The sequence below is a fragment of the Nematostella vectensis genome, chromosome 7 (genome assembly GCF_932526225.1).
Source record: "Nematostella vectensis chromosome 7, jaNemVect1.1, whole genome shotgun sequence".
Classification (NCBI taxonomy): domain Eukaryota; kingdom Metazoa; phylum Cnidaria; class Anthozoa; order Actiniaria; family Edwardsiidae; genus Nematostella; species Nematostella vectensis.
Window position 1 is genome coordinate 17,302,634 of NC_064040.1, and position 25,961 is coordinate 17,328,594.

The following is a 25,961-nucleotide window of genomic DNA, read 5'->3' on the forward strand; positions in this document are numbered from 1 at the left end:
TTTCAGTTCGAACTTCCTCTATGATGTTCGACACAGAGAACCAGTCCTACTTACAAGTGTCTAGCGCTACAATATAGGTATGAATGTGATCGGTCAAAGAAATATGCTGACAATCTGGATGGTTTGCCCGATGAGTAATTGCAGCTTATTCCTCGCTTAGCAAACCATTGAGGTTGTGTCTCTGAATCTTCTTGGCAATAGCTTTATTACCAATCATTAATCATTAAAATGCTTGAATCGTTCAGGTCGGTTAGAGAGTCCTGTCTAGCAAGCTCCTTTTAAAAAGCTCTAAATAGATGCGCTTTGCATGCTTCTATCTCCTCTACAGCGTGCTTATATTCCCACTTGGTCCTTTCTCACTGGTCATGGGTGAGGTCTATTTCTCCATCTGCAAGCTTTACTTTAATGTCCCTCAAAACAGCTTTTTAGAGCATTAAAATGCTTTGGCAGTCTGAAATCTGCAATCCGTGCTCGTGATTGCAAGTAGAGGATAGCTCTGCCCTCAGGGGATCTGAAAGAGCGTACATAGTGCAGTGATCTGCACACTGCTCATCTGGTCCAAGGTGGTTCTTGCACTGGCCTTTGAGATACACCTTGCCAGCCTTGAGGGCAGACACTATCCTGCCTTTCCACTCTTTGGCTAGTTGGTCTTCCTTTGCAGTTGGAGTGTTATCTAAACCTTGCAGTGACTTTTGCTATGAAGCTGCGCTTCCACCTCGTTGCAAGCGCACTTTTCTTGGTATAGATGAATGATCTTTGCAGCAGTCAGTGTTCTCACCATGGCCGAAATAGGGATCGACTCTCCCGAGGAAAATTTTAGAACTTTTGTCTTGTAGAAAAGTAGATCTTGATATAAAGTCAATGATGTCCATAACCTTTTATTCTACATTTTCTCCTATTCCAACATCTGCGCCGTACTTTTGAGCATATTTAATTTGGCGCATTGAAACTCCTGGAAGAAGCTTCTGCCACTCACTCAGTCTGAACTGATCGCTAATTATGGAGATTTTTCACAGAGCGACTTGGACATTCCCGGTAATTTAGAAGGATGGTCTCTAAGGCAGCATCACAAGTCTCCCTGCTGTACCCAAACGACTGCTCTACTATAGCCTGCCAAAGGTAATCTTCCTTGGCTGGTGCAATGGTTGCAAAAATCAGTGCTATCGCTTCCTCTCCTTGCCTTATATGATCGTCCTCAGCCGCTCATGAAAGCGTAATCCAAGCTCAGTCTAGCGCACTGGTATTGGTTTGAATCGTCCTACGAAGAGCATTGTTCAGTGGATAAAGGTTGGTCTTTTTTCTCTCTTCCTCTGGAACGTAGAAACTTATCGCTATAAACTTGTTGGTGCCGACAATGCTGATCCAAAGGACAAACGGCGTGGTTGACCCTTTAGATTCACTCGTGCAGACTGCCTTGGTAAGGGTGACGTAAGAGTGACGGACTCGCAGTATTTGCGCTCAATCACTGAGCGGAAGCCAAGTCGTGGCACACAATTTTTATGTAAATAAAATATGCAAACTTATCAGGGATCTTTGAATTTAATACATGTTACGGACTTCCTGTCTTTTGTTTTCCCGATCACTGTTTAAAAAGTTCCCTAGAAGCCTGGACTTGTTATGCTATTGGAGGGTTTTTTTTATGAAGTATTGGTCATAATTGGAAGGACGTCATAGCAATATCCGAGAAAATACAAGGACTCCTGATTTTATGACTTTGAAACCATGAATAAATAGAAATAGCAGAAACGAGAATATGTTCAGTCTTTCCCTGAGCCAATCGCCGCAATCTCGCCTGTTTGATACAATTAGTATATAGGTCATTGTCAACCTATGAGACTGAATAGAGAAAACAATCACAGAATTGCTCGTGATTAATTTGTTCATTTGGTTGGTTTGTTTTGCCTTCTGATTGGTTCAACTGATCACCACTTATCTGGATGTCTTATTGCATTTGATTGAGTAAATAGATTATAACTTTGGGATTGTTTTTACGGCAGTCATTGCTCTATCACAATTTTTAAGCATTACAAAAACCAAATTACCTGTTCACTTCAAGAAAATTTACATCTTCCAAAGAAGCTACATCAAGCTTTGACCAAGTTTTTTTACGCATGACCCTTAAATTTCAATTGGGTTGTTAAGGTCATTAATGCATGTTGTAAAGGTTCAACAGCACTGTCACTTGCTTGCCGGGGCTTATTACACTGATACAGAGGGAATATCATCGTCTTCATCAGACACCACTGTATTTTCTTAATTTTTTTTGTCTGTGCGCTTGTCATGGTTGCTTGTAATGCACCCCGTTCATCCTTGTTGGTTTTGTCTCCAACACCAAGAGGCTTCGTTACGCAATGAAAACCATATTTTATCTTTATGTAAATGCATCCCTGTCCAGCTTAAAGTCTTATTTTAATGAAAGTAAAACTCCCAGCCATAACCTTTCTTGGTAAGTTTCCGCCTGTTCGCCTTCATGAACTCAAGATCTTCTTGTGTCTACCTCGCTCATTATAGAGTCTAGTTTAACAAAACCTTTAAGAACAATGACATGGTCTTCTAGAAATCACGTATCGCGGTCATCAAAGTCATTATCATCTTCTTAGTAGAATAAATTCTAATGTTTTCTCAATGGGCTTTGCCTTTTTACTTACTGCCGCGTGTGTTGTGCGTTCTACAGACATTGCCCTTAATTGTTCCCATTGGTTTAGTCCCAAAGATCCCCTGGTAGAGGAGCTACTTGTCATGGATCTAGCTCTCTGCAGTGTTGAGCTTACCATGGATCTAGCTCTCTGCAGTGTTGAGCTTACCATGGATCTAGCTCTCTGCAGTGTTGAGCTTACCATGGATCTAGCTCTCTGCAGTGTTGAGCTTACCATGGATCTAGCTCTCTGCAGTGTTGAGCTTACCATGGATCTAGCTCTCTGCAGTGTTGAGCTTACCATGGATCTAGCTCTCTGCAGTGTTGAGCTTACCATGGATCTAGCTCTCTGCAGTGTTGAGCTTACGTCCAAAGCTGGAAGGGCTGAAACCTGCAGAATTAGTATTCATTCTGCTGTAACTTGTTGAGTGTGTTTTCTCTCCATTATAAAACAAGAGTCAGAGACACGAGTGAAAACAGTTTCCAACAGTGTTTTATTTCTGTTCCCGCCTTTTTCTTACCAATCTTGCAAAGACCTATGGGAAACACAAAGGAAACCCGCCCCATTTGTGTTTCCAAGAATCTCCTTCCAAGAGGTCTTTGCAACAATCTCCTTCCAAGAGGTCTTTGCAACAATCTCCTTCCAAGAGGTCTTTGCAACAATCTCCTTCCAAGAGGTCTTTGCAACAGTCTCCTTCCAAGAGGTCTTTTTGACAGTCTCCTTCCAAGAGGTCTTTGCAACAATCTCCTTCCAAAGAGGTCTTTGCAACAATCTCCTTCCAAGAGGTCTTTGCAACAATCTCCTTCCAAGAGGTCTTTGCAACAATCTCCTTCCAAGAGGTCTTTGCAACAATCTCCTTCCAAGAGGTCTTTGCAACAATCTCCTTCCAAGGGGTCTTTGCAACAATCTCCTTCCGAGAGGTCTTTGCAACAATCTCCTTCCGAGAGGTCTTTGCAACAATCTCCTTCCAAGAGGTCTTGACAGTTTTATCGATGTTCGTAAATCATCGTTCGCTCTGACCGTTCAGTAATATCAATTTTGGATCATCCAAAGATACAGAACATCCAATGATGAAGACATTCTCTAACAATTTTGTAAAACAATTTTAGTCCTAAATGATACGTCGGTTTTTTTCCCGTTCTTTCGTTTCCACCGACAGCAAGATACAATTCACTAAAATACTGTGAATATGTTATGCAGGGAAATCTATGAGTGATTTTTCGCTTTCCTTTGTAGAAAGTGACGATTTGCTGCTGATTCTTATCCCAAATGTTTTTTAGCAAACAAGCGGATTTTCCGTAAAGACAATGATTTAGACAGTTTTAAACTATTTCAGTTGCGAATTGTTTCAAGGTTTGGAGGCAAAGACAACAGCGAATTGTATAAGGCTTTCGGCTTTCTCCAAGAAATAGGTTTTCAGACCTAGGGCAGATATAGGAATCTCGAGACCGCTCTATTAGCCAATCAGAATGCAGCATTCGTCACCGTGACCGCTCAAAAAATAAACAGGATGTAATTTTTAAAGAAAAATAAGTTAAATTCACATAATGGGAGTGGAACTGAATGGTCTTATCAATGTAAAGCCGGAGAGGGAGGTGGTGCAGGGGTTGTTGAGAAGACTTGATTGTGCCCCAACCCCCCCCCCCCCCTCTCTCCTCCCCCTTCCTTCTGAGGGTAAGTCACACAAACATGCATCACACGCTCGTTTACTTTTCCAAGAAAGTGCCAAAGAAAATATTCGCACCCTTTAACTCTGCAGCATATCGATCTAATCTGGATAATTTATTCCATACTTAAAATACGAACGGACGCGTCGAGCCGTATCACGCGAGACTTTACACATTGGCTTATCAAGATAAGTGAAAAAGCGGTGATGAAATATCAGAAAAAATAGAAACAAAGCTCGGTTTGATGAGGAATGCAGAAAGAAAAAAGAAACCTACAATCGATGGGGAAAAGAGCTCTTATGATATCCAGGCAATTTAAAAAAAAAAAAGATTTTAGAAAATTATGCAGAAGCAAGAAATACAACAATACGCAGTCCAAAACATTTTTAGGGGCTGAATGATAACGCATAAACCGGGTAATACTCAAATGTTTAATTGGCCTTTGCGGGATTTGGCACAAGACACTTTTATATAAAAGTGATTTTATATCACTTTAATATGAAAGTGATTGGCTTAAAGATCATGTGGACATCTGAAATAAACTCGTTCTTTTATTCAATTTTCAGCAAATATCCAATTTTGCTTTGTTAAAAATACGCAAATATTCGATTAATGTAAATTTTTGGTGAATTTTCGCTTTTCACATCTGCCAAAAAAGATAATAATCCGAAAATATGCTCTGAAATATAAAGCTGGGAGCATGCGCGCTCGCGATTCTTCGTGCCTGCAGCACCTGTAACACAGGTATCCCGCTTGATCCCTTGCGTTGCTAGGCAGTATTAGCCAGGTACCTGCACGCTCGCGATTGTGTGCCGTGGTTTCTACCTGTGTGCTGGCAGGTGCGCTATTCCTGACGGAAACTAAAACAAAACCGCAAGCGTTCCACTTATGAAAAAAGTTCAGATATGTTTTATTTCCAGCAACATGAGCTAGGGTTGGGATTTCTCGCTAGTGCTCACTCTACGATTTCTTGAGTCCATCGATACGCTTCTAATGTTACTGAGCATAACAACCAATCAGAGATCACACGGGGAAAGCTTGTAGAAAGCACATTGAATTGTCGTGTAATCAAGACTCCCCTGGAGCATACGGGTCACTGCTACTCTACAGGGAGGACCGCTCCGGACATGAACGTCGGACAGATGACTTCCGCGCATGGTCTGGACCAGGTATGAGCGATACAGTGTTAAGAATGAGCTAAATATAGGGCTTATACAAAGTATTTTAATCACAACGCGCCACGCGGCCTGTTAGATCATATTCGAAAGCGAACTTCGATTTACAGCAGTTTCGGAAGAATACCAAAAGGTATATTAGTTTTTCTTCTATTTTAGCTGGTGCACTGTGGAATAGTACTCCGTGTATTCCGTAAAGCAATTACACGCGTAATGGTCGCTAGCTCGCCGTGACCTTCACAAAGCTCCGAAATCTAAGAATACCACACGGGTACCTGTTCGTTTAGCGCCACAAAAAGAAAAACACACGCAATTTTTTAAAACCTTATAACCTCAAGAAAAAGGAACAGACTCGACATGGATACAAAAGCTCCCCGGTTTTGGAATAGTATCAGTCGACTGCTGAATCATGGAACAGCAGGGGTAGGACTCAGGTCAATGACTTAATTGTCTGAAAGATCGATAAGAACATTTTAAACAATAAAGCACCAATTTGGATATGTAACCTGCTTTATGAGTTAAAATGGATTAGTTAGAAATCATTTCGCCTGATCTTTTTGGTTTTTTACTTTTTGCTTTCTTTTTTAGAATATTATTAGAATATTATTTTGGCGGTGTTTTGACATATTTTGACATATTTAATTGATGGTTGGCTGACTAAGCGAAATATTACAAGGGATTTGGGAAAATGGGAAATTGGATGAACAAAAAAGCGCTCTATTTAAGCGTCATTTGTCAAATGATTAAAACGTTACCATATTTTGAATAAGTTTTTCGTGAAATTTCAGCGTTTATTCGAGAAAAGTATTCTTTGACACTTGACCCCACTTAAGATTCGTGATCTAGAATATTCTAGAAGCTTTTAGGGCGGTAAAGGTCAAAATACAGGTAAATACATCTAAACACGTAATCCATTCACATCTTTGGGCAATCCTAAAAGTTTCGCTCTACTCATCCCTTGCTAGGCTTAAAAGTGAATCATTATAAAGCCTCTTGTTTACGGGGTGAAAAGATTGGTCATCAACGACGGCTGTGCACAGAATTTCAATGTAGCTGAAAAGGGGGACTTTTTTTCTGAGCATGCGCATCACATCCCATGTCTAGGGCCGAGTAGCGAGATTCACTCACGATTTTTTACAAATATGTTGAACTTTTGGACCTCAATTATCTGCTTTACGCACGCAGAAAGGCTTTTTTCTGAGGATGTCTATGTCAGTATGCTATTGCAAGGTATCTATAGAGTTCATTTAGCAAACCGGCTATATTATGTTGCGTTTCTCGACTTTTGAATCTCTGGGATATGCGAATAAATCAGGTCAAAGAGCCATGGACGGAATATTACATTTGTGAATTATAGAATCTGGAAGGTAGAAACCAAAGAATTTATAAACACGCTATTTCGTATCTAAAAGGTTTGTTATTATCTTAAACTGTTGAAATCAAGCTTAGATTCGCGGAGCTAGACTTCGGTAAATTAGTGTCAAATTTGTGAAATTGCATTAAATTACAATTATTGAAACCGAATTACTAAAACATGCAAGCTTTGTACCACATTATCTCAACTCTTGGTGTGTTACATTAACATAGATGAGTAGCATGATTAATTTATTTTGAAAATTGGGGAATAGGACGAAATAAGCACAATTATAATACCACATAGAGTTTTAGGGCTCAGGACTACGCATACTTTATTGTACATTATGACATTTATGACAATAAAATTAGAAACAAAACTTGTTCAAGTTTGAGTATTTGGTTAGTGAATTAACAAGAGATCGGAATTTGTAGGAATTTATTTCGATAGTATTAAAATGAATTTTGATTCACTGTGTTTGCAATAAACTAAATCACAGGAATCTATCGCGTTTATTTGGTTTGCGCAATTCTTGTGTACCACAAGTTCTTCCCTTGTAACATAAACACTGATTGTATACTGATTACAAAGCAAGATTTGGAATGTATACAGAATGCTTCAGTGATTCCCGCAAAATAGTGAATTATGAACAACGATGTTGTTCATAAGTGATATTTTAAAAAGCATGTTCAATGTATAAGAGATTCAACTCTTTCTAAACCATAAGCTGATAAGAGAAGGAAAACAAGACGCCTTTCACGATTTGCCCTATGATCAATCAAACAGTTAAATGGTAGTAAGCAAAACAGGTTTCTCGTGTACATAACAAAAAATATAGATTTTTCCAAGTTGATTAAGAATTGTATTGTTGAGTTGCTTAATTTTGTATTGTTGAGTTTCGTTTTCTTAAATATCAAATAATATTTAACAAATTTGACTGCATGATCGTGCGCCATTTTGAATCAAAGTTGATCGAGAGTAGCCTGGTGACGAGGCTTGCGTGACTCTATTCTTCTTTATTCCTTGTCAGACCACGGTGGTTCCTGTTGGTCTGGCGCCATTTCCTGGACCGGGAAGTGTGTCCGCTCCTCTCTGTCTGACGACGAACCAAGACGAGTATGGCAATGTGCTGGAAATCAAATCTGAGCCATTCTACACCCTCGAGGAGAGCGCTACAGAAGTGGACATGGACTACATATATGACACTTCACTCCACAGCGGAGCAGAGAGCACGGAAATGGTAGAAGATATATCGAGGCACACGAAAAATAAGATTGCTCGACATGCTCACAAGTGTAGTTAAAGTTGTAGCGTTGTAACGTTGTAACCCCATGTTACGCATTCGCTTCGTGTAACCTAATTGCTTCATGTAGCGCTTCATTTATAGCAATTGCTTTATGTAACGCAATTGCTTCATGTTATGTTTTTGCTTCATGTAACGCCATTGCTTCATGTAACACAATCGCTTCGTGTATAACAATCGTTTATGTAACGCAATTGCTTTTTGTAACGCAATCGCTTCATGTAACTGCTTTATGTAACGCAATTGCTTCATGTAACCGTTACAGGTAACTCCAGAAGAAGAAGAGAGGCGCAAGTTGAGGAGAGAACGCAATAAGGTAGCAGCATCCAAGTGTAGACAAAAACGCAAGCAGCATGTCCGGAATCTGGTCCAGGTGAGCTTACTCGATCGCTCTTACGCTTCACCTTTAGAATTGCCAGAATATGATATATGAGTGTTTAGCTTAGTTATGCAATTGTATGTCTTGTTCGGGTGGGCTTGTTGGAATTACAGTTTGAGTCCAAGAGGATAGTTGTTAAATGAGATCACTTAACTGACATGATTTATGGCTATCTCGGCTGACATGATGTATTTATGTCTATCTGACATGATATGTATTTATGGCTGTCTGGATCATTAGACTGACATGATGTTTTTATCTGGATCCCAAGGTCTCGGAAGCGCTTGAAGTTCAGAACAACACTCTCCAGAGTCAAATCACCAAGCTACACGATGAGATCAAACAGCTGGAATTCATGCTTGATTCGCACAGCTGCTCTAGGCATGCAAGCGGTGGCCATGGCAACAACAACGACGAGCTTTCGCTCTCATTGTCTCAGTAAAATGAGTAGAGACTGTAGTTAAGAGGTATAGAATGTCTTTATCAAGACAAAAAAAGAAAGGACAAATGAAGGATTACCTAAGTAGTGAGTGATAGGAGAAAACGAACGTCTTACTTACTTGCTGGCAGCGTGCAACGATGACGGGAAAATATTCTCTTGCACTCGTCCCAGACCCCGCCGCAGCAGCTTATGCCCGGACACAGGGAGCCGGTAAGAATGTCAGGAACTATGCTGTCTCAAAAGTCTGGTCGGAATATGTTCTGCACTGGATCAAAAGTGAAATCGCATGTATATATCGTTGCACATATTTATTTTATATACCATATGCATGGGTTGCTGGCTTACTCATACATAATAAACGTAGCTGATTTTTGGTTAATGTACATAGTTTACATCCTTGAAAGGGTGTAATATATCTTTTTTTTGAAAATGTTTAATCTAAATTCAAATAGACGTTTTATTTCTACCGTAATTTTTGGTCGTTATACCATGAGTTGCAATGTCCCTTTATCAGAATCATTTTATCTCGCTAAAGCAACCGCGACAAATGTACTGCTTGCAAGCTATCACGAAAAAGATTGACTGGTTGACATAGAACGCGCACAAAGAGGAACAAGGAGAGTTTGCAAGCGTGCAAGTCTATTTTAAATAAAACTTCATCAAACAGGCAATTTGAAAGCCTTTAGTTAAACGCCTAAAAATTGTATCAGACGAGAAAAGAACGAAGCAATACTTCAAGCTCAATACCCAATACCCTAACCTCCCACCAACGCAGAATCAGCATCTTTCGAAATTGCCAAAAGCAGGAAATTACGCTGAAAAAATAAGGAAGATAGCTGAAACTGTTCTCAGGGGCGTTTATTGGAAGAGGGATTTTTCGCATCTATTATCAGATCACTTCAATACTTGAATATTGTCAGATCATTTATAGTATAATATACAATGTACTCTATACAATAAAACAAATATTGTTTTTAATCGTTTCATTTTACAAGATTTGTTAGACGGGTGTTTGTTTTCTAACAAGATATAAAGATAAGATAAGAAGGGAAATCTCGGGTTATCTGTGGTGACAATGGCCGTTAGAGAGCTGGTGGTAAGCATGCTCCGGGACTCGGCGGGCGTTCCCATTTTCACGGACGAAAAAAAAAAAGACTGGATGGAAAGATCAATCCATTTGTTATTTGACGAAAGCGGGGGAGAAGGGGATGCATGCCCTTTGTAAGGGTATTATGCTAGTTGGTCATAGAAGTACTTACCCCAGAAATTTAGACTTAGAGGCGCTCCAAGAGCACACTTTTTCTACTGTTCTAACCACCTCACTTTACTTCTTATTTATAGCGCATCTCCCTACCCTCTTCCTCCTTCCCACCCTAATACGATTCTAACGATGTAGCGAGAGAATGTAACAAAATAGCAGGTACGAGTTCCAAAAGTTATATTGTAATTCTTAGACTTGAGAATGAACAATACGCGGACCAACTACACCGGGAGGCAAGCCCGACAAATAAGACAAATTGAGAACAAACAAATCCAGTTACTGTAATAATAAATCAAAGAGAACAATTACAAACAAAGTTACATGGCATTATAATCCTTAGACCACCCGTGAGAGGACAGTACGCGGACCAACTTTAGAGCCACCGGGAGGTGAATCCAAACATTCGGACAAATTGAGAACAAAGAAATCCACGTATTCTTATACAAAATCAATGAGCTGAAAGGAAAGATCAAAGGCAACGGCTGGAAAATTAGTAACATGCCAACGATAGCAGAATGGCGACGGGTTTATCGCCTTAAATGAACTTGTGGATAGAGCAAGCGATCGTTTATTGGTAAGTGAGTTTTGAAAAAAGAGATTTTAGAAAGAAAAACATTTTTCTAGCTTTCTCCTCCTTGCATGCAATTTAGTTACACCGTGCATTGCAATTCCAACCATGCAGCCATAAAAGCCCCCGATCAGTGGACTGGTGTTAACAGCATATGTAGGGAGATCGTTCTAAAATAAATGTCATTACTGAAAATAAGTTATAGATATCAAAAGACACAACGCATAAATTACTCCCTATACCCCCTTCTCGTGGACCGCGCTAGAGGCTTTTTAAATAGTCGCGAGGATGAGATAAATCAAGCCTTAACAAAAACTTTCCGTGACTCTCGGTCTTGTCGGGGATTGTTTTTCTGTCCGTAATAAAGGAGTGCTGTGAGGAGGAGTGAGTTGTTGTTATCAGAAATTCGAATCGATCGTCTAGTAAAAACTACTCCCTAGCTTTTTCAACAAGGGTTATCTATTTATCAGCATTCCATAACTGAAATGACGGAGAACAAGGCGTTCCACCTGTTATTATTGCCATGCCAAGAATTTACGCTCCTCGCCTTTTCCTAGTGCAAAGCTCTTCGAAACATGGGAATATTGCTACAATACACATTCACACTTCGAACTGGAAACCCTGGGAACTAAAATTCGCCAGTTTATTGGCGGGCACGCAAACAAGGAAAAGGTCTCTATACTCGGGATCTCACCATAAGTTAATACAAAAAAAAGGATCAGTTTAAGTTTATTTTGATTTTCTTCCATAGAAGAAAGCCGAAGATTTCCATGTGTTCCACACGCAATCGAAGTCACATTTGATTGGCTGAGGTTTTGTTGATTGACACGAGATCACGTCAAGAAGCCAAATCGGAGTCGGGATCATTCATAAGTAATGTCATCAGTCCGCGAATAGGCCATGTTGATGTGTGAAGACCCCTTTTGAGCATTTCGTCAGTTTATGAGCATAAAAGCATCCGCGGGAAATAGAGTGGAAACACATGTCTATAACAAGGCCTCCAGGGTACGCAAGCGTCTGGGAATAGCTACGGTAGCAGAAATGGAGTATCCCTTTGTTCCTCAGGTGAGAAATGAGAATTACTTGGAAAAATTGCTACAAGTCGAGGGATTTTCCATCCATTTACTGTTTTATGGAAGCTCAGGGCTGCTTATGGGTGTGTCCTTACATCTCAGTCTTGAGATTATAGAAAGTGATGCTTTTTCGGTAAGCCTTTGCATGTGGGAAGTATACTATTGCCCCTGTTTATCTGGAATTTTCTGAAAGTTGACAAAGAAAACGTAATAACTTTTGTGAGAAGCAGTTCTTTCCTCACTTTTACTGCCGAGAATAGGAGCGATGATCTTCGATTAAGATAATTTCTTCTAGCAAATACAAGATTTGCGAATCTAAAAGTCTCAAATGCGATCTTTTCACTTCTTCACTTTCTTCTGTATAAGGTCTTGTTTAATATTTTATCTGACCACAAAACAAGTAATGGTTGAAAATGAGAAAAATCTGGTATAGCAAATGTAGTTTTGGGCATATCATGTTTCTGCACAGCCCAGCCACCAGTTGATCATTTCTGTCGTTTTGGCAACAAACAGGTATCCTTCCACCTGTTACTGGATTTTCACGAAACTGTTAAACGGAATTTTACAAGTATTCGACAATAACTTATGGCGCACAACCATTCTTTTACCTTGCGTTATTATAACTAGGAGTTCGGCTTCTCTTAATGAACAGTTACATCGCGTTACATTACAAGGATAATGGACATCTCTTGCTCATTCATTTACTAATTGGATAAATTAAGGTTTTATTGCTGTAAACTTGTCATTCTTTTTGGAGAGTCATTTGAAATTGGCAATGTTTGTAGAGGCCAATTATCTCTTTAACACATGACAAACTTAAAACAGATTTTGTTTTGAAAAATTAGAACATGACAGGTGACTCCTGATCACACATTTGAAGAACCAGTCTTGCACTGTGATTGGTTGATCAATTGTTCGAGAACAAAAGATCCCATAAATTTGTCATTTCAAATTACAGTAAAAACCCGCATATAAAAACAACCATTTTGCCGGTCCAGTCTGATTTGGTTTTTACTAATGGTAATAATCTTTTAAGTGATCTTAAAAAAAAGTAAATAGAAAATGGAAACATGTGATCTGAAGTATGTTCTTAGCAAAAAAAAAAAAGATTAAAAAAACTTTTTTTGAAATATTTTGTTACATCTAATTGGGTGGAACTATTAGTTGTGCAATAAAAAATAGTGTTGATCTCTGATATTTTCTCATATAAGAACCATTTTCATTGTTCTGGCTGAATGTGTTCTTATATAAATGTTACTTAATCTTAATCCACTTCTTTTTTTACGCGGGTTTTTAATGTATCCGGTGCTTACACATATATAGGCGTTTAAGCTCTGAATATCTCATATTCAACCATCGAACACACATGATTTATATCGCAAAATGTCAAAAGACGTGTCTAAGGACAACATCAGATAAGGCTGTTGTATATGGTTGATTTAGGTTGCATTGACAATCTCAAAAATCGACAAGCGTTGAAAATGCAAGGTCAGCATAAAACGCGGCCCAGTGCGTTATTATCTATCTATCCCTATCTTCTACATTTTTTATCCCTATCTTATACATTTTCTATCCCTATCTTATACAACTTCTATCCCTATCTTATATATCTTCTCTCTCTTATCTAAGGGAGGAAGCGGGGTGTATATGGATCCAACGGTCATAAGAAGTGCTGCCGCGGTGAACTCTGGGATCGATGCCCTGTCAGTTGATCCTAACTTCGATATCGCTGAGCTCCCGGTTAAGCTCGAGCTGCGTTATGTAATTGAGTCAAAGCGCGCGGCGAATGGCCTGGACTGCCCAAAGATCGAGTACAACTCATCGCCACAGTACGAAGAGGTAAACATGATAGTACTGTTGGGGTAAACATGATAATACTGTTGGGGTAAACATGATAATACTGTTGAGGAAAACATGATAATACTGTTGAGGTAAACATGATAATACTGTTGAGGAGAACATGATAATACTGTTGAGGTAAACATGATCATACTGTTGAGGTAAACATGATACTGTTGAGGTAAACATGATACTAGTGTTGAGGTAAACATGATAATACTGTTGAGGTAAACATGATACTACAGTTGAGGTAAACATGATAATACTGTTGAGGTAAACATGATAATACTGTTGGGGTAAACATGATATTACTGTTGAGGAAAACATGATAATACTGTTGAGGTAAACATGATAATACTGTTGAGGTAAACATGATAATACTGTTGAGGTAAACATGATACTACTGTTGAGGTAAACATGATAATACTGTTGAGGTAAACATGATAATACTGTTGGGGTAAACATGATATTACTGTTGAGGAAAACATGATAATACTGTTGGGGTAAACATGATAATACTGTTGGGGTAAACATGATAATACTGTTGAGGAGAACATGATAATACTGTTGAGGTAAACATGATCATACTGTTGAGGTAAACATGATAATACTGTTGAGGAGAACATGATAATACTGTTGAGGTAAACATGATACTGTTGAGGTAAACATGATAATACTGTTGAGGTAAACATGATCATACTGTTGAGGTAAACATGATAATACTGTTGAGGTAAACATGATAGTACTGTTGGGGTAAACATGATAATACTGTTGAGGTAAACATGATAGTACTGTTGGGGTAAACATGATAATACTGTTGGGGTAAACATGATAATACTGTTGAGGTAAACATGATAATACTGTTGAGGTAAACATGATAATACTGTTGAGGTAAACATGATACTGTTGAGGTAAACATGATACTACTGCTGGGGTAAACATAATAATACTATTGAGGTAAACAATGATAATACTGTTGAGGTAAACATGATAATACTGTTGAGGTAAACATGATCATACTGTTGAGGTAAACATGATAATACTGTTGAGGTAAACATGATAATACTGTTGAGGTAAACATGATAATACTGTTGAGGTAAACATGATAATACTGTTGGGGTAAACCTGGTAATACTGTTGAGGTAAAAATGATAACAATAAAGTATTGACTTACTATTACTTTTATTAGCTAACGCCCGAGGAGGAAACCAGGAGAAAAGTCCGTCGACAAAGAAACAAAGTCGCAGCATCAAAATGTCGGCTAAAGCGAAGAGAACATGTCAAGAACCTGCTTAAGGTGAAACAGATTTTGCTTTATTCTGGTATTTTATGGTATTGTTTTGCATTGAACAGGAAAAAAAAAGAAGAAAAAAAGCGGCCCCATCGCACCCTTTTATTTCATCAAAGCAAAAGATCATTGTTTTTCAATTGACCATATTTCTACAGGCCTCTGAGGAGCTGGAATCTGCAAACAGTAAACTGGAATCAGACATTGCCTGCCTGAACGCAGAGAAAGAACAGTTAGAGCGAATGCTTGACGCCCACAAGTGCATATCTAAAGCTGAGATTGGCGCAAGTCGCGGACCAGCATAGACCGCAGACGCGGCTACATTCTAGATCACGTGACTTGTAAGTAATAAGCTCTGGTTAACACAAAGAAACGTTTGCTACGTTAGATACATCTCTACACTAGGTAACCAGGGTAACATCGGACATGACGACATCGACAACAGACATAGCTGCCAATAATCCTCCAAGTGAGCGGTGGCGGAAAATAAGGACAGCCACAACAGACGTTATCTGCGGACCTCATGCGGACGGGAACAAATAACGTAAGCTCTAAGAGAAGCTAGCATGGTACTTAACGACAAACATAAGAGACGATGAGAACAAATCAATTTGACATTCCATTAACAGACGATATCAGAAAGAAACTAGTCATTGATAGACTTTGACTCGACATCGTTAAACGGAAACAGACTGAAGCTATATACCGACATACGACTGGGACTCAGCATTGACGGTCGACACAAGGAACCAGCCGACTTAGAAAAAAAGGTTAAAATAAGCGACAGACGACGCTGAGACACAACTTTGACTAACGTTACGAGTCGAGCCACTCTCGATAAAAGACGAGCCACTCTTAATACAAGACCAGCCAATCTCAATACAAGACCAGCCACTCTTAATATACAAGACCAGCCACTCTCAATACAAGACCAGCCACTCTCAATACAAGACCAGCCACTCCAAATACAAGACGAGCCACTCTCAATATACAAGACCAGCCCCCAGCCCCTCTCAATACAAGACGAGCCACTCTTAATACAAGACCAGCCACTCTTAATATACAAGACCAGCCCCTCTCAATACAAGACGAGCCACTCTTAATACAAGACCAGCCACTCTCAATACAAGACCAGCCACTCTCAATACAAGACGAGCCACTCTCAATACAAGACGAGCCACTCTCAATACAAGACCAGCCCCTCTCAATACATGACGAGCCACTCTCAATACAAGACGAGCCACTCTCAATACAAGACGAGCCACTCTCAATACAAGATCAGCCACTCTCAATACAAGACGAGCCACTCTTAATATACAAGACCAGCCCCTCTCAATACAAGACCAGCCCCTCTCAATACAAGACCAGCCACTCTTAATATACAAGACCAGCCCCTCTCAATACAAGACGAGCCACTCTCAATACAAGACCAGCCCCTCTCAATACAAGACGAGCCACTCTCAATACAAGACCAGCCACTCTCAATACAAGACGAGCCACTCTCAATACAAGACCAGCCACTCTCAATACAAGACCAGCCCCTCTCAATACATGACGAGCCACTCTCAATACAAGACCAGCCACTCTCAATACAAGACGAGCCACTCTCAATACAAGACCAACCACTCTCAATACAAGACCAGCCACTCTCAATATACAAGACCAGCCACTCTTAATATACAAGACCAGCCACTCTTAATATACAAGACCAGCCACTCTTAATATACAAGACCAGCCACTCTTAATATACAAGACACCATCCACTCTCAATACAAGACCAGCCACTCTCAATATACAAGACCAGCCACTCTCAATACAAGACCAGCCCCTCTCAATATTCAAGACCAGCCACTTTCAATATACAAGACCAGCCACTCTCAATACAAGACCAGCTACTCTAAATACAAGACCAGCCACTCTCAATACAAGACCAGCCACTCTCAATACAAGACCAGCCCCTCTCAATATTCAAGACCAGCCCCTCTCAATATTCAAGACCAGCCACTTTCAATATACAAGAGTAGCCACTCTCAATACAAGACCAGCCACTCTCAATACAAGACCAGCCACTCTCAACACAAGACCAGCCACTCTAAATACAAGACCAGCCCTTATCAATATTCAAGACCAGCCACTTTCAATGTGAGATAAAAACCAACTCGCCTAAGAGCCAACCCGGAACTTTTAGTCCTCCTAGGTGTGGAAAAAAGGCGAATGCCAAACTTTGAATATCTGGGGAAAAATCTCTAAATACAAGACCAGCCCCTCTCAATATTCAAGACCAGCCAAGGAACGTCACCAACGACAAAAGACGACTTTAACCCCGACAAAATACGCAAAACATTCCACGGTGAGGCGGGACAGGGCAGATACCAAATCGACACAAACTAAAGGAGAAGGCAGGAAGGTCAGACGTCATGCTTTTTCATTGTTATTTACTCCTTTATTGCTTCTTTTTTACTTTTCATATTTTTGTAACTTTGCGTCATTTCAACAAACTTTGTACTTTGTACTTGCGACTGGCAAAATGGGCGACGGCTCGGTAGCGCCTGGAAATAGTGACCTAAAAAGGCTAAAATGAGAAAATAAGTGTTTAGCTGTTTCGGTTGCTATCTTCGCTTTCGAGTCTCCGACCACTTTACAAGTCGTATCTTGTTTTTAATGTTTTTATGACAAAATCTCGCGGGCAGGGACTTTCAAATGAATATTTCAAAATTCTTAATTACTAAATTTTTTATTTTTTTCAGACAAGTGTATAGCATATAATTGTAGTTGTTTGCTGTTGTTTTCAGTATTCTGATAACTCTCGTCGATATTTTGTAAAACAAAATAAAAAAATTTTGTTAGTTTGAAGACGGAACCCAGAAAACACTTCAGCAGTTGATAATTATTGACGACAGTTTGCATAATATCGAAAACCTCGACGTAGGCCGTAGGTCGCTCGTTATATTTGTTGATCCTTAAACCAAATATTGGTTAAAACCAAGACCTGAGACGAACAATGTTTACTTTTTCTAGCTTTGATAGTAGTCGTTATTCTGGACCTTTTTTTTCATTTTATTGCTTAACTTTTGATAACTTTACCAGCCTTTGTACACGTAGTAGAGTGATTTTTTTGCAGGCTCATCAGAGTTTTTGATAATTTCCTTTTGTAAATCACACTGGTTACGACCGAACACCACACCACTTGTCAACTTGCCATCAAGGCGCACGCTGCTGGCAGCTCAACATCTTATACAAGAGTATTTTTGGTGTGACTGGCAAATTTCGTAACCAAACATTTCCAAATAAATTTTTCGAACATTTCCGAATTCGAGCTGGAAGAGGCACTCGAAAATGGAACTTAAATTGCAATGAAACCGTTTTTCGGCTAACATTGTTTCATAAAATGAGATAAAACACATAAAAATATTTTTATACCAGGGAAACGTATCTAGCAAATGCAAAACAACTCAAATTTACAGTTTCCATAAAAAACGTAAATCACCATTTTACAGCGACATTTACAGAAATAGAGAACGGACAAAATAAGAACACGTCAGATACTGTGCAACGGCATAAGAATAAATTATTAATTAATTATTAGAACATGTCAGGTGACCCTGAGCATAATATAAAACTACACAAAATCGAATGGATTGAGGGTGAATTAATTTTTTAACATTCATAAATGCGTGATTTTACTGTGCAAAATGCGACTTCAAATGAACGTGAAGGTGTGCTATCATTTTACGTGACTCGACTTCGACGAAGTTACTAAGTTACTTGATGTGAAGGTGACCGAAACTCACTGCACAACGTGACATGAACATGACCTTTACGACATGACCCTTACTCGACATTAACGTGACCTAAACTCACTGCACTACGCGACTCGAGGTGAACATGGCCTTACCTCACTGTAGTACGTGACTTGACGTGAACATGACCTTACCTCACTATACTACGTGACTTGACGTGAACATGACCTTACCTCACTGTACTACATGACTTGACGTGAACATAACCTTACCTCACTGTACTACGTGACTTGACGTGAACATGACCTTACCTCACTGTACTACTAACTTGACGTGAACATGACCTTACCTCACTGTACTACGCGACTCGACGTGAACATGGCCTTACCTCACTGTAGTACGTGACTTGACGTGAACATGACCTTACCTCACTATACTACGTGACTTGACGGGAACATGACCCAACCTCACTGTACTACGTGACTTGACGGGAACATGACCTTACCTCACTGAACTACGTGACTTGAGGTGAACGTGACCTTACCTCACTGTACTACGCGACTCGAGGTGAACATGACCTTACCTCACTGTACTACGCGACTCGAGGTGAACATGACCTTACCTCACTGTACTAAGTAACTTGACGTGAACATGACCTTACCTCACTGTACTACGCGACTCGAGGTGAACATGGCCTTACCTCACTGTAGTACGTGACTTGACGTGAACATGACCTTACCTCACTATACTACATGACTTAACGTGAACGTGACCTTACCTCACTGCACTACGTCACTTGACGGGAACATGACCCAACCTCACTGTACTACGTGACTTGACGGGAACATGACCTTACCTCACTGAACTACGTGACTTGACGTGAACGTGACCTTACCTCATGTACTACGCGACTCGAGGTGAACATGACCTTACCTCCTTGTACTACGCGACTCGAGGTGAACATGACCTTACCTCACTGTACTACGTGACTTGACGTGAACATGAACTTACCTCACTGTACTACGCGACTCAAGGTGAACATGAACTTACCTCACTGTACTACGCGACTCGAGGTGAACATGACCTTACCTCACTGTACTAAGTAACTTGACGTGAACATGACCTTACCTCACTGTACTACGCGACTCGAGGTGAACATAACCTTACCTCACTGTACTACGTGACTTGACGTGAACATGACCTTACCTCACTGTACTACGCGACTCGAGGTGAACATGACCTTACCTCACTGTACTACGCGACTCGAGGTGAACATGACCTTACCTCACTGAACTACGTAACTTGACGTGAACATGACCTTATCTCACTGTTCTACGCGACTCGAGGTGAACATGACCTTACCTCACTGTACTACGTGACTTGACGTGAACGTGACCTTACCTCACTGTACTACGTCACTTGACGGGAACATGACCCAACCTCACTGTACTACGTGACTTGACGGGAACATGACCTTACCTCACTGAACTACGTGACTTGACGTGAACGTGACCTTACCTCATTGTACTACGCGACTCGAGGTGAACATGACCTTACCTCACTGTACTACGCGACTCGAGGTGAACATGACCTTACCTCACTGTACTACGTGACTTGACGTGAACATGAACTTACCTCACTGTACTACGCGACTCAAGTTGAACATGAACTTACCTCACTGTACTACGCGACTCGAGGTGAACATGACCTTACCTCACTGTACTACATGACTTGACGTGAACATAACCTTACCTCACTGTACTACGTGACTTGACGTGAACATGACCTTACCTCACTGTACTACGCGACTCGAGGTGAACATGACCTTACCTCACTGAACTACGTAACTTGACGTGAACATGACCTTATCTCACTGTACTACGCGACTCGAGGTGAACATGACCTTACCTCACTGTACTACGTGACTTGACGTGAACGTGACCTTACCTCACTGTACTACGTCACTTGACGGGAACATGACCCAACCTCACTGTACTACGTGACTTGACGGGAACATGACCTTACCTCACTGAACTACGTGACTTGACGTGAACGTGACCTTACCTCACTGTACTACGCGACTCGAGGTGAACATGACCTTACCTCACTGTACTACGCGACTCGAGGTGAACATGACCTTACCTCACTGTACTACGTGACTTGACGTGAACATGAACTTACCTCACTGTACTACACGACTCAAGGTGAACATGAACTTACCTCACTGTACTACGCGACTCGAGGTGAACATGGCCTTACCTCACTGTACTACGTGACTTGACGTGAACATGAACTTACCTCACTGTACTACGCGACTCAAGGTGAACATGAACTTACCTCACTGTACTACGCGACTCGAGGTGAACATGACCTTACCTCACCGTACTACGTGACTTGACATGAACATGATCTTACCTCACTGTACTACGTCACTTGACGGGAACATGACCTAACCTCACTGTACTACGTGACTCGAGGTGAACATGACCTTACCTCACTGTACTACGCGACTCGAGGTGAACATGACCTTACCTCACTGAACTACGTAACTTAACGTGAACATAACCTTACCTCACTGTACTACGTGACATGACGTGAAAATGACCTTACCTCACTGTACTACGTCACTTGACGGGAACATGACCTTACCTCACCGTACTACGTGACTTGACATGAACATGACCTTACCTCACTGTACTACGTCACATGACGGGAACATGACCTAACCTCACTGTACTACGTGACTCGAGGTGAACATGACCTTACCTCACTGTACTACGTGACTTGACGTGAATTGACCTTACCTCACTGTACTACGTGACTCGAAGTAAACGTGAACTTACCTCACTGTACTACGCGACTCGAGGTGAACATGACCTTACCTCACTGTACTACATGACTTGACGTGAACATAACCTTACCTCACTGTACTACGTGACTTGACGTGAACATGACCTTACCTCACTGTACTACGTAACTTGACGTGAACATGACCTTACCTCACTGTACTAGGCGACTCGAGGTGAACATGGCCTTACCTCACTGTAGTACGTGACTTGACGTGAACATGACCTTACCTCACTATACTACATGACTTGACGTGAACATGACTTTACCTCACTGAACTACGTGACTCGAGGTAGACGTGACCTAAGCTAACTGTACTACTTGACTTGACATGAACATGACCTTAACGACAGTACTTCGTGACTCGAGCTGAACGTGACCTAAACTATCTCTGTACTACCAAACTAATGTTCTATGTGATACAATATGGGCATGACTAACTTTCTACATGAATTGGGTATGTTCTTAACCAAACTGCCCTACGCGACTAGATATTTGCGTGACCAAACTATCTACGTGACTTACAGTTAAGTAATTTTATCATCATCATTAGCAGCGCTGTAAGCATGACCGACCTGACGTAACAAATCGGATCGATTTAAAATGACTAATTCTTACGCAACAACGATTGTTACACAATCTAAAAAAGGACTTGAAATAAATCAAATATAATAATCAGGCCAATATGGACGAAAACACTTCACGTTACATAACATTTATGACATGACATGACATGATATTCGACTGTAATTCTATTTAAATCGATATGGCCTAGCTCTTAATGGTAGAAATGTATTATGGGTATCCCTGATAGAGCCGCTATAAATGATTAATAGCATTTAATGTGTTTTAAGGTTGACTCAGATAACCTTTTTTTCAATTTTTATGTTGCGTAGTTAACGGTACGACAACATGTTTTTCTGGGGATGTGGCTCTGGATATTTCTTTATATAGAAAAAGTTGCATAATTTGTTTAATGTAGCTTCAATAGACAAATCTTCCAATAACGCAAAAATTTACAAAAAGGCGAGAAAGTAGGTGCTTTAGGATTCATTCGCTTAAAAATTTCCACGTTTACAGCGTTAAAATTCCTTTGGAATACTCACAGAATCTGCCAAAAATACCATTTATAGTGCAAGATCATTTACTGGGCAACGTGCCCATTTCAGTACAGAGGAATAGTTAAGATACTCGAGACTTTAGATACTTAGAAGTTTTAAAGTTTAAGAACTTTAGAAGTTTAGATACTTACATAAAAGAGTACAAACAAATAATCAACGTGCTAACGACTGCAGAAATGTCTTTGTAGACATGAATCATGGTGAGACATGGAGCAAGTATTTATTCACGAATATTAGTGTGCTTCCGTGGAGAATCTGTCAGTAACTCACGGCCTTATGGACAACAGATAGACGCGACGTGAGCAAGTATTTATTCACGAATATTAGTATGCTTCCGAGCAGAGTCTGTCAGTAACTCAGGGCCTTATGGACAACAGATAGACGCACAAGGCGGATACAGGAACTCTGCTGCTTTTCAAGTTTAAACTTTGTTTACGCCTCGTTTACGCTTTGTTTATCCTCTTGTTTATGGCATGTTTACGCTTTCCGCTCCTTGAAGCCCTGGGTTGCAGAAGATGTGGAAATGGAAGGGGTATTGTATTTGTTTAAAATAGTGAATGGAAGCATTATATGCAGTTATATTCTAGAACTAATGTTCAAGTTCGTGAAGATGTATATCTTACCGTAAGCCAATATACAAGTCTCAAACAGGATTTTAGTGAAATCCTGTCGCAAAGGACATAGACGATGGCGAAAGCTGTCATTACTAAGAGAGCTGAATTAGATGCACAGAGTTTTCTAACGTTTGTTCTTTGAAAAATGTTCGTAATAATTACTAAGTGGTCCTTTGAACAGGTCTCCGCTATAATCCTTTTTTTAAATTTCAGCTATAAGCTTTGTTTGCTTATTTTATAAATTTAAAAGTAAAGAGCAATGTCATTGGTGGCTAGCTAAGCAAGTCTTGAGATGATAGCGAAATAAAATTTTCAATGATGAACAATTGACAAAAAAACTTTCATTTGAAAAGCCACAAGGCATTGTTCTTTATGTAGTGAACTTAAAAAGACAATACGAAATATTAGCAAATGTGTTCAAGCATGTTAAACGTATTGTGAATTGTAAATTCATGTGTTAAATAAATTAAACATTACAGATAATAGAGCGGTCCGTGTGTTTGGTGTGGGTATATAATAGATGGGTCGGTATGTTTTGGTGTGGGTATATAATAGAGGGGTTGTGTGTTTTGGTGTGGGTATATAATAGAGGGGTCCGTGTGTTTTGGTGTGGGTATATAATAGATGGGTCGGTGTGTTTTGGTGTGGGTATATAATAGAGGGGTCGATGTGTTTTGGTGTGGGTATATAATAGAGGGGTCCGTGTGGTTTGGTGTGGGTATATAATAGAGGGGTCGATGTGTTTTGGTGTGGGTATATAATAGAGGGGTCCGTGTGTTTTGGTGTGGGTATATAATAGAGGGGTCGGTGTGTTTGGGTGTGGGTATATAATAGAGGGGTTGTGTGTTTTGGTGTGGGTATATAATAGAGCGGTCCGTGTGTTTTGGTGTGGGTATATAATAGAGGGGTCGGTGTGTTTGGGTGTGAGTATATAATAGAGGGTCGGTGTGTTTTGGTGTGGGTATATAATAGAGGGGTCCGTGTGTTTTGGTGTGGGTATATAATAGATGGGTCGGTGTGTTTTGGTGTGGGTATATAATAGAGGGGTCGGTGTGTTTTGGTGTGGGTATATAATAGAGGCGTTGTGTGTTTTGTGTGGGTATATAATAGAAGGGTTGGTGTGTTTTGGTGTGGGTATATAATAGAGGGGTTGTGTGTTTTGGTGTGGGTATATAATAGAGGGGTCGGTCTGTTTTGGTGTGGGTATATAATAGAGGGGTCGTGTGTTTTGGTGTGGGTATATAATAGAGGGGTCCGTGTGTTTTGGTGTGGGTATATAATAGAGGGGTTGTGTGTTTTGTTGTGGGTATATAATAGAGGGGTCGGTGCGTTTTGGGGTGGGTATATAATAAAGTGGTCGATGTGTTTGGGTGTGGGTATATAATAGAGGGGTCCGTGTGTTTTGGTGTGGGTATATAATAGAGGGGTCGATGTGTTTGGGTGTGGGTATATAATAGAGGGGTCCATGTGTTTTGGTGTGGGTATATAATAGAGGGGTCCGTGTGTTTTGGTGTGGGTATACAATAGAGGGGTCGATGTGTTTTGGTGTGGGTATATAATAGAGGGGTCGTGTGTTTGGGTGTGGGTATACAATAGAGGGGTCGATGTGTTTTGGTGAAGGTATATAATAGAGGGGTCGATGTGTTTTGGTGTGGGTATATAACAGAGTGGTCGATGTGTTTGGGTGTGGGTATATAATAGAGGGGTCGGTGTGTTTTGGTGTGGGTATATAATAGAGCGGTCGATGTGTTTTGGTGTGGGTATATAATAGAGGGTGTCGGTGTGTTTTGGTGTGGGTATATAATAGAGGGGTCGGTGTGTTTTGGTGTGGGTATATAATAGAGGGGTCGGTGTGTTTTGGTGTGGGTATATAATAGAGCAGTCGATGTGTTTTGGTGTGGGTATATAATAGATGGGTCGGTGTGTTTTGGTGTGGGTATATAATAGAGGGGTCGATGTGTTTTGGTGTGGGTATATAGTAGAGGGGTCGGTATGTTTTGGTGTGGGTATATAATAGAGGGGTCGGTGTGTTTTAATGTGGGTATATAATAGAGGGGTCGGTGTGTTTTGGTGTTGGTATATAATAGAGGGGTCGTGTGTGCGGGTATATAATAGAGGGATCGTATGTTTGGGTGTGGGCGTATAATAACATTCAAGGAACAGCTGTTTTATAGGATATACGCGCGTGCGCGTGCGCGTTACGCACGTGACGAGTGTTCCTTAACAAGTGATTCCAGACCTTTTTAAAATGTCTGTCAGAAAAGATGTGAAATATAAAAAGTGAAATATAGTTTAAACCTGTTGAACCCTGTTAAATGGAATCCTGCTCTAGTTTGGACTGAGCTCGAGCAATCAGAGAAGAAGAACTAGAAAATCAGAGAAAAAGAAATCTAAGAAATTGAAAGTCTGGGTAGATGTAAATTCTTACAGAGTGTTATAATTATTTTGGGTATGATGATTGACTCATTTGACGCTTATTTAAAACTAGGGTCAAATGATAAGAGTTGGATTGCACTAAAAGGTCACTCCAACATTTATAAATCATTTTTTATAAATCCTTTATTTCGGCATTCAAAGCCGATCTAACTTGTTTTGACATTTATTCCGGTGGCGTTGTCTTACTAGCACAGGCATCCCATCAGGAACCCCTTCAC

The 25,961-nt window shown here is 40.3% G+C and overlaps 2 protein-coding genes across 5 annotated transcripts; both read left to right on the plus strand.

The window, feature by feature from the left end:
* The first annotated feature begins 5,114 nt into the window (after window positions 1-5,114).
* LOC116617291 (jun dimerization protein 2) lies at window positions 5,115-9,934 on the plus strand. 3 transcript variants are annotated; one of them, XM_032379892.2, is made up of 4 exons: window positions 5,115-5,472; window positions 7,863-8,072; window positions 8,401-8,508; window positions 8,786-9,934. In XM_032379892.2, the coding sequence occupies exons 1-4, from the start codon at window positions 5,431-5,433 to the stop codon at window positions 8,954-8,956; spliced, it is 531 nt and encodes a 176-aa protein (XP_032235783.1). In that variant the 5' UTR covers window positions 5,115-5,430; the 3' UTR covers window positions 8,957-9,934. The 3 variants fall into 3 exon arrangements, with proteins under 3 accessions (XP_032235783.1, XP_048586240.1, XP_048586241.1); XM_048730283.1 differs by lacking the exon at window positions 5,115-5,472 and adding an exon at window positions 5,566-5,901; XM_048730284.1 differs by lacking the exon at window positions 5,115-5,472 and adding an exon at window positions 6,546-6,708.
* A 1,615-nt stretch (window positions 9,935-11,549) lies between these two features.
* LOC5510710 (cyclic AMP-dependent transcription factor ATF-3) lies at window positions 11,550-23,790 on the plus strand. 2 transcript variants are annotated; one of them, XM_001631093.3, is made up of 4 exons: window positions 11,550-11,850; window positions 13,488-13,697; window positions 14,887-14,994; window positions 15,144-23,790. In XM_001631093.3, exons 1-4 carry the CDS (start codon window positions 11,728-11,730, stop codon window positions 15,288-15,290), a joined length of 588 nt encoding a protein of 195 aa, XP_001631143.3. In that variant the 5' UTR covers window positions 11,550-11,727; the 3' UTR covers window positions 15,291-23,790. The 2 variants fall into 2 exon arrangements, with proteins under 2 accessions (XP_001631143.3, XP_048586239.1); XM_048730282.1 differs by lacking the exon at window positions 11,550-11,850 and adding an exon at window positions 11,869-11,991.
* The last annotated feature ends 2,171 nt before the right edge of the window (window positions 23,791-25,961 follow it).